The 15,454-nt window shown below is 41.5% G+C and overlaps 1 protein-coding gene across 2 annotated transcripts in view; it reads right to left on the bottom strand.

The window, feature by feature from the left end:
• MAP1B (microtubule-associated protein 1B) overlaps nucleotides 1-6,749 on the bottom strand; it is a 100,850-nt gene extending 94,101 nt beyond the window's left edge. Inside the window, exon 1 of one of the 2 annotated variants that reach the window (XM_012664584.1) lies at nucleotides 6,324-6,749. In XM_012664584.1, the coding sequence (XP_012520038.1) occupies nucleotides 6,324-6,507 (184 nt within the window). In that variant the 5' untranslated portion in view covers nucleotides 6,508-6,749. The remainder of the gene's footprint in view (nucleotides 1-6,323) is intronic. The other variant, XM_012664583.1, reaches the window with a different exon arrangement.
• Nucleotides 6,750-15,454: the final 8,705 nt, after the last annotated feature.

Below are 15,454 nucleotides of genomic sequence, written 5' to 3' on the forward strand. Positions count from 1 at the left end.
GAGACATATGCATTTAAATTAAATTCATACAATTTTTCTGTCTTTGTTCTAAGTAATGTCTAAATTGCTACATTATTTGAATGACTTCATCTGGGGTTAGCCTAGACTTGCTCTTACATTGTTATTTGTGATTTTTCCCTGGGCTTCAATTAACCTGTCATGACACAAGCAATTAAATGTTTGCTTTATATTTACATATATATTTCATTTTTATGTATATTTTATATTTATAATTTAGCAATAGAAAATGTAGTAAACAATGAGGAATCCACTTAGCAATTTTTAAATTACACTAGCAAACAGCTGATAAAAAGAGTATTTCTCATTTTTATATTCCCAATGAAACTAAAAATTTAGGGTTCTTTTTTCAAGAGAGCAATTATTTCTTCACAATGCACAATTGCTACTAACACTTATAAAATAAAGGTTACAATGGACTTACTATCTATTTTAGTTGGAAAAGAAAATTTTGGAACCTAGCCACTTTCTATCCTAATTTTAGAAGTAAAATACTTTGTAAATTACTTTGTATAATACCTTCCACTGGATAATATTAGTAAAGAGAAAGAGCATTTCTCAATGAAGGTTCGTACTGCATTTAGTAGGATTATGCATTTCTACTTTGTGCCTAACAGGGAGCCAACAGTGGGCCTGCTCATGTTCACTGGCTAGCAAAATATTTCTTTGGCTCTTCCCACCTTCTACCCTATCTGAATCCAAGAGGTTCTGAAGAAGCTTTCAGAGCAGGTCATCTTGGTCTCTGATGGGAACAGAGAAGCCATAATAAATTCCTGACCCTTTTTCTGATTATCCCCCCTGCCCAAGACATCCCAAAGTCAAGCTCTTTCCTGAGGCTTTGCTGCTCCAGCTCTCTAAGAAGACTGTGCCCTTTATGGGCTTACCCAGGTGGGGGCCAAATAACTCCAGGCAGTTGAAGGCAGTGAACCTCCACTTTTCAAATGTTTGGGCCCAAAAGGCATCTTTTATCCCTGAGGACAATCCAGGCTTGATCTGTGGCTACTGCCCAGTCCTGAAAATGAGCGCTGTTACTCCGCCTATTGTTGGTGACCAGGGGGTAACAAAGGATCTTTCCTTTTCAGTTCTCTGACCCCAGGTGGTTGCGGGGCACAAAGGGAAGGCCAATGTGCATATGACATTTACAGATGAAAAAAGGAAGAAAAAAAAGGTTGTGGGGGATGGGGAGGGGCATCACAGAATAAACCAGGGTGAAAAATGAGGAAGAGCCAGGTACCCTTGGTGTATACAGGCTAGATTGTTCCAAGTTTATCAATCATGCAAGCATTCTGCAGCACTGTTTAAGTAAACCAACAACAAAAAAAGCACCTCCAAACCAGACGCAGTGGCTCATGCCTGTAATCCCAGCACTTTGGGAGGCCAAAGCAGAAGGATCACTTGAGGCCAGGAGTTCACAACCAGCCTGGGCAACATAGCCCAAACCCTGTCTCTACAAAATAAAATTTGAAAAATCAGCCAGGCGCAATGGCATCCTCCTATAGTCCTAACTACTCAGGAGGATGTGGCAGGAGGATCACTTGAGCCCAGGAGTTGGAAGTTACAGTGAGCGACGATCATGCCACTGCACTCCAGCCTAGAGTGACAGAGTGAGACCGTATATCAAAAAAAAAGACAAAAAAAAGCACCTCCCATTTAAAGGCTAAAATCTATATCACTAAAAGAGACAATAAATTGAAGAAAGCAGAATGAAATGACCATGTATCCACATGTTGATGGCACATGGGTTCTATGTGATAAAATTATTTGGGCCTTTGACAAATTGATTTCCCTCTATGGGCTTCCCTCTATGCTCCCTCTGAGAAATGGGTTTTTGAGTATTTCTTACAAATACCTAAATGATTAGCCTATAATCATAAGCTAAATAATCATTTGTAAAACTATGCTAAAAAGTGATCTAGAATCAGATTAGAATCATAAAGAAACAATTAAAATAAAGGCTTTATTGCTCAGAAAAAAGATTTCCTACTTTTCCCTTAACCTAATCTTCAATTTGCTTTTTTTCCTTGTTTTTATTTAAAGCCAGCAACTTGATGTTCATAACATATATCTATATGTTATTTGTAATGCAGACAGTATCTTACATACAGAGTTCAGAGTTTCAATGCATTGATAATAAATAACTTAGGTCAGAGGTAACATCTTACAATAGAAGCAAACAAGAAGTGATTTATAATAATTTATTTATTGGTCTAAAAAGTTAGAACATTTAAAAAAGTAAGCCCTTGGAGAAGGTTAACAATGAATCATCAATTTAATGACCTTAAGTTTTGGGACTGTCTTGTGTTTCAGCATGGATCACAGAGCCCTTGGTAGAGAATACCAATTAAGCAATGCAAGCAGAAATCCATCTGCCTCTTGACTTTGAAAAGTATAAAGACGATATAATAAATTTAACACTCTCTAACATTTCATTCAACTACCACATATGGTTTGCAGTTTGGTTTTTGCTGTTTTTTTCTTCCCCTGTGAAAAGCAAATGAAAAGTAAACCCCAAAGCTTTTCCTGGGTTCTTCATTCTCTTGCCATCTTAGACTGACCACATTCAAAAAAGTGACATCAGGACATTATAATGTAATCAGCTAAACTTACATCTAAAAATCCAGGCCAGTAGATGTTACACACATCTATCTTTTCATGAGAAATCTTACTGATTCCCACTGCTCACTAAAGGAAAAGTTACACTCTTTAACAGTAATCAAAAACAGCAAACAGACACTTAGTATTCCTTATATGTTTCAGTTCCTTTAAATAAAATAAAATGAAACAATGAAAACTCCTTTCGCAAAGTTCTAGAATTCAGTTTGAAGGCATGGATGTATGTAGTCTATGTATTAAAAGAAAACCGAGGTGTGAGGGCTCCACTGAAAATGAGGATGACTGGCTAAGTCCAAGTTGAAGGCTAATTAGGGAGGGGGAAAGGAGGTGCCAAGGAGCAGTAGCTGGTGGTAGTGACAGTGGTCTGGCATGAAGTCCTACATAACTAAATACATAAAGCCAGACCAGTCCCAGGAAATACTATTGTTTCAAACTCTGAAGAAGAAATGTCCAAACCCTACATGATGCTTTTTGAATATAGTTGAGAAAACAAGAGTGATCATCTCTTTTCCTTGGTTTCAAGAAGTGTTTACTAAGCATCCACACTGGGATGTCTCAGCCCTGCTGATTTACTGTATCACCACTACCCCTCTACAGATTTATAGATTATTTTCTTGGCTTCCCAGAGAGCCCTCAGTAAACAGATGGCAAGAATCCAAGTAGCCAGAGTCTCCAAACCCACAGAGCCTCAGTTAAGATGGGAGGAGAAATAGGAAGAAAGAATAACAGATGAGGAACTGCTTTCCCAGCCTGCAGCACACAATCAAGAGCTGGGCCCCCACAGCAGCTCCATCTTACTTCACACAACCCAGCCCACAGGCACCAGCAACAACAGCAGTGGCATCAGAGTGATCTCTGGAGGAGGCTCAGCTGGGGGACCTGATGGCTGAAGCAGCAGCGCGTCATGCTCAGGGAAACAGGGCCAGCCTGCCCTGTTGCTAAGTCATCTCAGACTGTTTGAAAAGCCAAGGGAGCAGTATTTTCACTTAAGCACTGGAAAATCCTGCAGCTTGAGCTGCATCCGACACCCCAGGATCCAGGAGAGCCATCTCCAGAGGAAAAGCAGCATCTGTTCCAGTGTATAAGGAAATGGCCCTGCTCACTCACTTGGTTGATTCTTAACAGGATCAATACAGCCATTTCAGAGTTGCATGCAAAAACCTGACCAAATTAGGGAATTAAAAATCAGAAAGGTATGGTGAGTATTGCAAAGGGAACACAGAGGCCTTCTGGGATTCCAGTAATATCTGTTTCTTGATCTAGGTAACACAGGTGCGTTCATTTTGTGAAAATTCATTGAGCTACTCATCTATGATTTGTGCCCTTTCCTCTCTATATAATCAACAGAATTTTTAAAAATTAAAAAGAGTCAGGAAAACAAATCTGATTTTATCACTAAGTGCTAATAGTGTAAAAAAGAGTAAAGACAGGGAGCACTTCACCGCAGAACTTGCATGCATCTATTTTCTCTGTAAACAGACACAGCTTGAATAAACCCCCTGAGGAATGGGGCACTGAAAGGATGATCAGCTGAGTAACAAAGCAGGAAGATAATTATGGTCCGAAGGTGACTGCTGAACCATCTCCCTGCATGGGGCGCTGCCCACAAGTGGATGACTGTACAAAGGCAACCTCTGAAAACTGATGTATTGAAATCTCCCTCTGATCTTAGGATGTCAGCCTGCTCTACACCATCATGACAGGGTCAGAAAACGAGTGACGCTGCAGTACTAGCACTTCTGTCACGTATGCCTAGTGTGACCTTGAGCCGATCCCCTTACCTTTCCTGCCTCTCTGGGCCCCCATCTCTAAAATGGGGGTGATGATTGTCTTCTCTCCTAGCAGCACCTCAGGGGGGTTATGAGAAATTTGTAGATAGAAAACATCTCCTAATATATTCTTATTTCTGGGCAATGCTACTGACAAATGATTTTTTAAAAAAAATCCAAAGTCATTGATTCCTCCAACAGCCACACCCAAAGTCAGTGCGTGTAAAATTTTTCAAGGAGAAAAATGTGCAAGTAAACCAAATTAGAACAGATCAGATCAAAGGCCTATAGTTTGAAAATGAAGGGCTATTGAGATGCTCAAATAAGACATTTCACTATTGAAATCTCTCTTATTCTTGAATGTTTTCGAATAAAATACCATGACTGCTTTCTGCTCACTTTTTTTTTTTAAGCTGAAAGGGAAAATCTGTGCTTTAAAGTTAAACAAAAGAACCAGGTCTGCAACTCCAGTCCCCACCCTGCAGCCTTTTGTTCTGGGGACAAGTGGCTGTTTCCAAATGCAGAGGCAGATGACAAGCGTTTATTTTTTTTCATATAAAACGTGGCTTTTCTTTCGTCTTTTATTGGGGAGGGGGGAGCGGGCAACCAGGGCTGCGTGAACGCCCTTTGTCCGCCTCGGGCTGCCGTAGAGACCGCAGTGCGGACTGCACCACGCCCACCAACCGGTGTCTCCGGGAGAAACGCTTCAGCACCACCCAAGAGAATAGAGCGGGGCTGGGGCTGCGGAGGGACTCGGCGACCTCTGTCAGGGGCGAGGGAGGGCCGGGACGCCTCGGGTAAAGGGAAAGGCAGAGACCCGAGCTACCCACCCGGGGGCTCCCCGCACAACAAAGCCGGGCAGAAAGAGAGGTGGGGGCTCGCAGCCCCGCCACCCCGAGGCCCAGCGGAGCGCACGCCCCGCCGGCAGAGCCCGATGGGGGCGCCGCAGTGTGGGGGGTGGGGGCAGGTGCGGCTGGCGGCTGGGGACACTGCGACAGCCCGGGTGGAGCTGGAGGGCGGGCCGGTTTGCGCGCCCGAGGCTGCGCCCGCCGGACCCTCACGGCCCCGCCCAGGGTTCCCAGTGAACCGCTATTCGGCCTCCGCAGAGCGCGCTACTGGAGCGCGCAGCAGGCGAGGAGCTGGCCCTACCCGCCGACCCCCCCCTTCAAGTTATCACTCCCAAGCCTGAGACTTTTAAAAGAAGCAGCCCCACCCCGCCGCAACTTGGGGTCCCATTGTCCTTTCTGAGAGCTGCAGCTAAGGCCCCAGGGGCGGTGGCGAGGCGGGCTCTGTCTGGGAACGAAGCGCAGGCGGTTCTGCATCCCAGCATCCCGGGGGGTGGGGGGAGCGGGCGTGGCCCTAGGACTAGCCTAGTCATTCTGAGGAAAGAAAGGATCGGGAGGTGTTTAGCCAGAAAAGGCATTTCTCGGGGACTGAGGTGACCGTGGTGAGGATTATTCCCAAGCGGGCCCTCGCACATGGTGTTTTAGCCCCAGGTCCGCGGGTAAGGCGGTTCCCAGCCTTTTGCTGAGGCAAGGGTGGGGGGAGCTGAAAGGAGTGGTTGCATCAAGTCTCCGCCACCCTTTTGCCTCCTGCGGTTGCGGCTTTATTATGGCCTCTGCTCCTCTGACACCTGCAACTCACTTAGCGGGAGAGGCGGTGGCTAACTTGGCAGTGGCTGCGGACTCAGCTTGGTGACAGATCCCTCAAGGTTATTGGAGACTCTCCCTCTGGGTCTCAAATCTAATAATTAAGATTATTCTCCGAAATTACCCCAGAAAAGAGTCTGGACCAAGTGCGGGAGGTGGCCGGGAGAGGCGTGGGTGCGGGGCGCGAAGGAGGAGAACAGTGGCTGTCGCGCCCTGGGTGGGGTCGTGTTTGCGCGTCTCCCCGCGCGCGTCCCTGGGGCGCGAGGCCGCTTACCAAGCTCAATATTGCCGATGGCGCGCCGCAGGTGCTCCTCGGTCACGATCTCGCCGACGACCACCAGCAAGTAGAACTTGCTGTCGAGGAAGCGGTGCGACAGGCTGGGCGAGGTGGATGCCGCCGGGTTGGCGATGCTGCCGGACGGCTCCGGCTCGGTGGCTTCCACCACCACGGTCGCCATCCTGCCGGCCAGCTATGCCTCGGCGAAGTGTCTCGCTCCAGCCGCTCCTCTCCTCTGCGGCAGGAGAAAGGATTATCTCCGAAGGTGCTGTCTCTGCTCCGCCCTCTGCGTCCCCCCTCCTTCTGGCGCCGCGCGCCGCCTCCCCTCCGCCCTCTCGGTGCGCAGCCGAGAGTGCGCGGCGGAGAGGAGCGGGGAGTGAGAGAGGGCGGGGAGGCGGTGCCGCTTTTATACGGAGACTAGGCAGGGAGCCCGGGAGGAGGAGGAAGAGGAGGAGGAAAGGACCACCCGGCACATCCTCACGCGGTGGCTGCCTCCGCTCTTCCAGCCGTTGGCCCAGGGCTGATGTCATCTGCAGCAAATCATCTCGCCCGCGGCCCGGAAGCTGGAGGGACGAGGTGTGCGGACAATGGTCCGAGCAGAGCCGCGAGCCAAGGGGCTGGGGGACCCAATGGGCTCCTGCTGCAGCCGTGAAGGGGGAAGACACTTCCACACGACCCCCCATCCTCCTCCCCACACACCCACCACCCCCTCCAAACCCTCACCCTGCCTGCGCAAGAGAATGGGATGAGTTTCCATTTTCAGATTGGGGGGGCCTTCCCTTGTCCGAGGTGCACTAGTCAGGCCTGGGCCTTCTGTCCCATCTATAATGAAGCCGGATTCTCAGGAGCTGGGATAGCTTCAGCGGGAGGACTGGTACTGTGGGTACCCCGCCCAGGAAAACAGAACCTGTATTTTCTTTGACCTTGTGGCTTTAGAAAGACATGTTCACCGATATTTAGCAATAGCAATATTTACCACCTTCACTTAAAGAATATGTCAAAAATGCAAAACTTAAGCCTACTATTTATTGTTCACGCTTTGGACTGTACTCTGCAAGGGCCAATTGTGAAAAGGTACTGGATTTGTGGTGCGCACGGGAAATGAGAGGAATACAGATGCATTATCGTAGATACAGATTTCTTTTCTTAATGATATGCTGAACGGATAGTATCATAACATGAGAATAAAGAGAAGATGCTGTCTCTACCCAGCAGGATCACAGTGACTATAATGTACTTTTCAGTTCCTCGGGGAACACAAGCAAAATTATTTCCTGTTAAAACGATGTCTTTTAAAATATATGTAGCATTGATTTTTATTGCCTTTGTTTATGTTTAGAAGAACTCATAAAAATGTTTTTTAGAGGCAGCCCATTTACAGTCATTTCTCACAAACATACAGAATACAACTTACGTCCCAGAAAAGGGAAGGAGAGTGAAGAAGGAACAAAATGCAAACATGGTACCATTAGGACTGGGGCATTAGAGTTTTAGTGAAGTGGAATGGATGGAAGTTAGAGTAGTCAATATAGCTTGAATGCCAGAATACATATTAGTGGGGAAAAAAATCACCCGGATATACTAATAAGATTTCCAAAAGAGCTCGGTGTCTTAGGTGTTAACTGCCCTGACTTATGGGTTATGTATTCTTTGTTCTTATCTCTTTCCTGAAACCCTGGCACAGGAGACATGGTGGGCAGCCAAAGGCTGTGGGGCCCTTCCTGCATGTCAGTCTGACCTATGGGGAATAAAGATACTGACTTGCAGTATTTGGGGTCTGTGACAAACTCGCTACAGAACTGCATTCACCAGTAAACAGAGACTAGGTGTTTCGGTGAGATACATACATACATAGCCAAGATACATATTCAATTGCTGTTAGAGAGTTAAGGCCAGCACCAACGCCCATAATACGGGTGGGGTGGGGAGAGATAAGGTGAAGAGCACTGTTTTCCAAAGGTCAGCCATTGGATTCCAGCCTCATCTAGTAAATTTTTTCCATTTCTTTCAACCTCTTTTATGTATGTAATAGTTATTCTTTTACCCAATTTTTTTCTTTTACTTAAATTTATTTTTAAATGAAATTCTATATTGCTATATCAATGGAAACACTAATATCATTTACAAATAGAAGGTGTCCCTAAACATATATACAATGAAAATAAGATGTGATTTAATTCCTACTACATATTGCTATTATTATTTGCTTAAGACTCTGAACCTATGGCTCCCCTCTCTTGGTTAAAAACAGATTAGCCAAGTGTAAGAGAGGTGTTAAAGACATACTAGCACCTAACTGAGTTGTTCTCCATGTTATAAGAGAAGGTTGGATGAAAATTACAACAGAAGAACTTTCTTACTGTGTGAGTCTGTACAATTAAATGCCATGACCACCTAAGTCATGACCCACTCTTTGAAAAACAGAGGCACGATAGGAGAACACAGACTAGGGATGCAGACTGCTGATTTACAGCTCTGTAACTTTGGGCAAGTGACGTACTCTTTTTGATTTTCATTCTCTTCATTTAATGGGAAGAATAGCATCATCATCGTTGTTTGAGTAACTGTGTAAGAGAGGAGTGAAGGATATAACGTGTCAGCACCTAACACAGTGGTTGGAACATAACAAGCAATCAAGGCATGGTTGATTGATGTGTTTTCTCCCAATTCCCCCAACAATAGAGTAAAAGCATCCTCACAAAATGTGCGAGTGACACCTCTACTAACACCTCTGAAACAAGAACAGAACATTAAGACACATTTCAAAATTAGGAAAGTAGTCCCCACTCCTCATTCCAAGAAAAAAAATACAGTTCTGAGGAGGAGGAATGGAAAAACTAACATATAAGAAAGAGTGCCAATATTGCCAGGTGCCCAACTGATGTCACCTGGATGTCCCAAAGGCATCTCAAACTTGACGTGCTCCAAAACCAAATCATCTTTTCCCTCCAAACCTCATCCTCTCTCACCTTTCCTATTTCAATGAGCAGCATCACCATCTATGATGCCAGCCAAAACCTCACAGGCATGTTGAACCCTTCCCTGACCCTTAGCCTCATGTGCAATCCAGCATGGAGTCTGGTCAATTTTGCCTTCTAAGTATCTCTTCAATCCATCCACTTCTCTCCATTATCACCACCCTATTCCAAGCTACCATCATCATTAGAGGTACTAGCATACAGGTTAGAAAATGGGTTCTGGAATAAGACTACCTGGTTTTGAATCCTAATACCATAATGTATTACCTGTGTGACCTTGAGCAAGGTGCTTAACCACACTGTGCTTCGGTTTCCTTGTTTGTATAGTGGAGATGAGTACCTGCTCTATGGACAGGAGGACAGTTTAAATATGTAAAGTGCTTAAAACAGTATCTTGTATATAATAAACACTCAATAGAAGTGAGTTGTTGTTTTTGTTGTTATTTAAAATTTTACTATGGAAAATTTCAAACAAATATAACAGTAGAGAGAATAGTTTAAGAAACATCCATGTATCCATAATCCCCAAACAAATGATTTTTATAGTTTGCTTATTTAAATTGAGATCGAAATAAAGTCCATGTATTTCAATGGATTGATCAATCTTACATCTCCTTTAATCTATGTAATCCTACTCTTTTTTTTCTTGTAATTTTTTATTGAATAGTGGGAACATCTGTAGAGCTTCACAAGCCTGAATTTTTCTGATTGCATCCCCTATTGTGTTATTCAACGTGTCCTTCTATCTCCTGAATTTTCTGTATACTGATAGTTAGATCTAAAAGTGTGACCAGATGAAGGGATATTTTTTGCAAGTATATTTCCTTGCAAAAGGTGATGTTGTGTTCTTCCATCAGGAGGCACATCAAAACTGGCTGACTCTTGTTCTGTGATTTTAGCAGCTATTAATGATCATTACCTAGATCCATATTTCATTAAGAATTAGAAAATGGTAATACTATCATTTTGTTATTCTTTATTCATTTGACAGCTGGAAGACTTCTGCTAAGAGAAACATCACCCTGTCAATTGGTTAGCCTGAGGTACAGTTTGTACAGGGAAAGACGAATAAACACATGATTCTCCTTATTTACTAATTTTCGAAATAATAAATTCATTCCATAGCATCCTCCAAAGGCAACTAATGTTTTTTGTATCATTAAGAATATAATTTACAGTTACAATATTATTAATATTGGTGCTTTAATTTTTCCATCTTTGGCCAGTGGTGTGCTAAGATGTTCCCAGCTCACCTTGTAGCCTTAGAACCTGGAATTAGCATTTCTGTAAGGAACCCAAATTTCTTTAAGTGGGTAATGGTATTTAGAGACCCCTGGATACTAGGAGTTGCTACCGTCTTTGTCATTGTTTCTAGATATTTTCAGTGGACAGAAATATGAAATATTAATAATTTTTTTAAGATGAAATACATCATGAGTTCATAATGATACTGCCAATTCAGAATCATTACTACAGGAATTTTGCTTAAACTTTTATCTTACATCTGTATTTCCTTTGTCCTATGCCCAGATTTCCAGTTCTCAAAAACACCAAGAGTGACAATTAGAAGAGCAGATAATTTCTCACTTTCCTTCTCCCACAATATATACAAATTACAGTCACAGTAGTTTCAGATAAAATTGCACCGCTTTTTCCAACAATATGACTCTGACTCTCATCCGATACATGCTTCCCACCACATGGAGAATGATCTTTTCTGATCTGGTCATGTTACCCAATTTAAAACCCTTAAATGATTTCCCAATGGTTTTAGGATAACGACCAAACTTCTCAGCATGACCTGCAAGGTCTGGCAAAGTCTGGCCCCTGTTTATCTCCCCAGCTTCATCTACTCCCACCCTCACATGCCCTTACTTTCCAGCTTCAGCCACAATGACCTTGTGTCAGGCCATCCTTCCCCCTAATGCAGGGCCTTTCCCTTGCTATTCTCCCTGCCAGGAGCGCTGCCATGTCTGTTTTGTGTTGCTACAACAAAATACCACAGACTGGGTAACTTATTAAAAAAAATTAATTTCTTACAGTTCTGGAGTCTGGGAAATCCAAGGTGGAAGGGCTCACATCTGGCAAAGGCCTTCTTGCTGCATCATCTCTTGGCAGAAGGTGGAAGTACAAGAGAGGGAGAAAGCAAGAGAGCAAAAGAGGGCTGAGCTCACTTTTATAACAAAGCCATACTCTTGATAACTAACCCACCCCTGAGATAGCGACATTAGTGCATCCATGAAAGCAGAGCCCTCATGATCTAATCACATCTTATTGGGTCCCACCTATGGTACTGTTGCATTGGGGATTAAGTTTCCAATCCATGAATCTTGGGGGGGCACATTCAAACCATTGCAAACACTGACTACTTAACTTCACCTAGTTAATGTCTCCTCATAGATGGCATCTCAGCTACCACTTCCTTAGAGAAGCTCTCTTTGACCTTTCTACTAGGTCAGTTAAGCTTTTTATATGCATTTTTAGCTTCATGCCCCACTTCTTATTTGTAGCACTTTTCATTGTTGTAATTTTGCATTTATATATACAATTTTAAAAATTTGTGCCTATCCTCGCCACTGAACTTCACACTTTATAGGAGCAAGGACCACGTCTCTCTCCCCCCCATACACACACCAGCTCACCTTAGTATTCCTGGTGTCCCATATGAGGCATGTGCTCAGTAAAATCACATTCAATATCTAAATGAATGGCTTCCACGAGCCATGTTACTGTGCTAAGTGTTTTGACTTGCCACAAAATTCCTAAGAAATTGGTATTGTTTTTATAATTTTGACCACTTAAAGTCTGTATTGATGTCTCTTTTATTTATGATCTTGATAATTTGTATTTTATGTCTTTTTTTTCTTGATCAGTCTTGCTAGGGGTTTATCAATTTTGTTAATCTTTACAAAAAAACTACGTTTGGCCTAACTGATAGATTTTTATTGTATGTACATGTATACATGTTTTCATGGGATCTGGTTTTTTATCTATACTGTTTTACTCCTTCTAATTTCTTTGGGTTTTATTTTACTTTTTATTTCAGCCCCTCAAGAAGCTAAATTAACTTTCAGTTTTCCTTCTTTTCTGATGTATGCATTTAAGGCTAAACATTTCTAAGTCCTGCTTTAGCTGCACCCTACACATTTTGATGGGTTGTATTTTCACTATTATCTGCTTCATAATATTTTCTAATTTCATTGTGATTTCTTTTTTGGTCATGTGTTATTATTGCTATTTGACAGATAAAAAACTGACATGCAGGAAAGTTAGACAATTTGCTCCAAATCACAGAAATAGTAAGTTGAAAACTTGTGAAAAGACTCAGGTATGTCAGATTTCAGAGTCCATGACCTCCCCTATATGATGCTCTTCCTCTATGCTCTGTGCTTCAAGCAAAGGAAACGAGGCACAGCAAAGTGTTGATTGGGGAGAAGAATAAACGGGAAGAACTGATGAGTCAGAGTAAATCTCACATCCAATGAGTCTCCAATATTGTGTTGTTAGTTAAAATTAAAGTGACTCTAGAATGTAACTTAAGGCAATATGTCACTTAAGGGTCAAGAAACAGTCTTTGTTTACTCAGTATGGATCAGTCCTTTCTTTCCAAATTTTAAGCTAGCTGTCGAAAAATCAGCAGAGAGCCTGAGGAAAGAAACAAGAGAAAACTTAGGGAATAGATTTACAAGGTATGAGGTATTAGAGAAGATTTTAAAAGTATAACCTCTGTGCTCTGTTCTCTATGGTTGCACCCATTCTCTATGCCCATAAAATAAGTGGGTTTAACTCTCACAGTGGCTATTTAGGTTAGTTATAAGAGGAATGTTACTGAAAATTCAGTAGTGACCTTCACAGCCAGAGGAAAATATCTCATACCTATTTCTATGTAATCATTCTTCACTTAGAAAGTACCTCTTGTTTTCTTTGGGTGGAATAGTGGACAAATATCACACTGGGAGGCCAATTCACTGAGATCAAGTTGCTTTTCCTAAATGTGTCCCCTGGGTCCTTCCTGTCACTGCCCTTCAACCACAAACAAAACAAAACCCTGTAAATGTATAGAGCACGAAATAAAAGCTCCTCCTTCCCTACCCCTAATTGTTCTCCCCTTCCTAGAAGAAACCACTGTTATTCAGCCAAACTACTCTCTCTCCCCATATATATATGTACACACCGTATATATATATGTGTGTATGCATGTACATACATATATGTATACATATTCTGTGTATAAACATATATGTATATATACACATGCATATATATAAATATATATATATATACAGTCATTCCTTGGTATCTGTAGGGGATTGGTTCCACAACCTCCAGTGAATACAAAAATGCATGTCCCTTACACAAAATGATGTAGTATTTGCATATAACCTACGCACATCCTCTCATATACTTTAAATCATCTCTAGATTACTTATAATACCTAATACAATGTAAATGCTCTGTAAATTGTTGTTATACTGTATTGTTCAGGGAATGATGAAAAGAAAAAAGTATGTACATGGTCAATACAGATGTAACCATCCATTTTTTTTCCTGAATATTTTCAATCTGCAGTTGGTTGAATCCATGGATGCATAACCCACAGACATGGAGGGCTGACTGTATACATATAGATTTTCACCCACAAATGAAATAATATTTTACATAATGTTCATCAAATAGCATTTTCTCTTTGGAGCTCTTTTCAAATATGTAAAAAACTACCTCTTTTTTTAAACTGTTACATGGGAGCCCATAGTTCATTCACTCCTCCTCTTGGTGGTCCTTTAGGAGCTCTTTGTTTCCTGCTGTTATAAATAATGTTGCAAACACCATGCTTATAAATGCTTCTATGTGCTTATATGCTTCTCTGAGCACAGATGCCTAGAAGTCAAAAAGATGGGTTGAAGGTGATACATAATTTTAACTTTTGATGACTCCTGCAAAATTATGCTCTTAAGACAATTTACCAATTTATACTTCCACCTTATCATTGCCTCTTTTCTCACATCATAGCATAAATCTTTTTAGTTCTTACTCATCAAAGGGAAAGAAATATTAACATTTATTGTTTAAAATTGAACACTTTTAAAATTGCTTTTCTTTTTTTTTAACTGCTACATTCGTTCTTAAAATGTGCCTTTTTTTTCTATGGGACTGTTGGTTTTCTCTTTATTGGTTTGTAGAGGCTCTTTATATAATCTGGATAATAAGCCTTTGTCATCAATATATGTTGCAAATATTTCCTCTCAGTGTTATAAGTTTTGTGTTTAGGTCCATTTATGATGTCTTTGACCATATAGAATATTAAATTTCTTATAAGGTTAAGCCAATCTTCTTCCTTTACAAATTATTGAGGGCTGTCATACCTAGGATCTAAGGATATACTAAAGGATCTCTCACCCTAAACCTTGAAACTATTCTCCCAATAATTTTACAGATTCGTTCAACTGAGAGAATACTTAATTCAGGAGACTATTAAAAAGGTTCATAGAGGAAGAAATATTTGAAATAGGTTTTGAAGAATGAATTTTTTCAACAGGCAGAGATGGAGAAAAGACCATCTAGAGGAAGAGAACAGCATGAACAAAAACAACCAGTAGAAATATACTGAGCTTATTCTTGAAAGTAGCTAATAGTTACTCTTCCTTTCTTTTATACACAAATGGTAGCACACTGAACAAACTGTTCTGCACCTTGCTTTTATCACTTTGCAATAGATCTCTGAAATATTTCCATAATCATCATAAGGATGATTGCTTTTGACCAATTCACAGACTTTCATTGTGTGTGAATATCAGAATTTATCACTTTTCTATTTTTATCACTCCTCTATTAATAATTACTTCCAATCTTTTGATAATATGAACAGTGCTACAGTAAATAAAATTCTGTATGTCATTTGTCCCAGGTTAGAGTGTTTGTAGGATAAATTCCTAGCAAATTGCTGAGTCAGAGGATATGCATGTTTGTAATTTTGGTAGATGCTGAAAATTGGTGGTTGTACAAATATGTAGCTCTACCAGTACACAAGTGGGCTGCTAACTCCTCATAATGTAAGTATTTTCAAACTTATTGATTTTTGACAATTTAATTAAAAAACTATATCTTAGTTGTATTTCTCTTATAAATGAGGCCAAACATTTTTTCTTATGT

The sequence above is a fragment of the Propithecus coquereli genome, unplaced genomic scaffold (genome assembly GCF_000956105.1).
Source record: "Propithecus coquereli isolate 6110/MARCELLA unplaced genomic scaffold, Pcoq_1.0 Scaffold9, whole genome shotgun sequence".
Classification (NCBI taxonomy): Eukaryota; Metazoa; Chordata; class Mammalia; order Primates; family Indriidae; genus Propithecus; species Propithecus coquereli.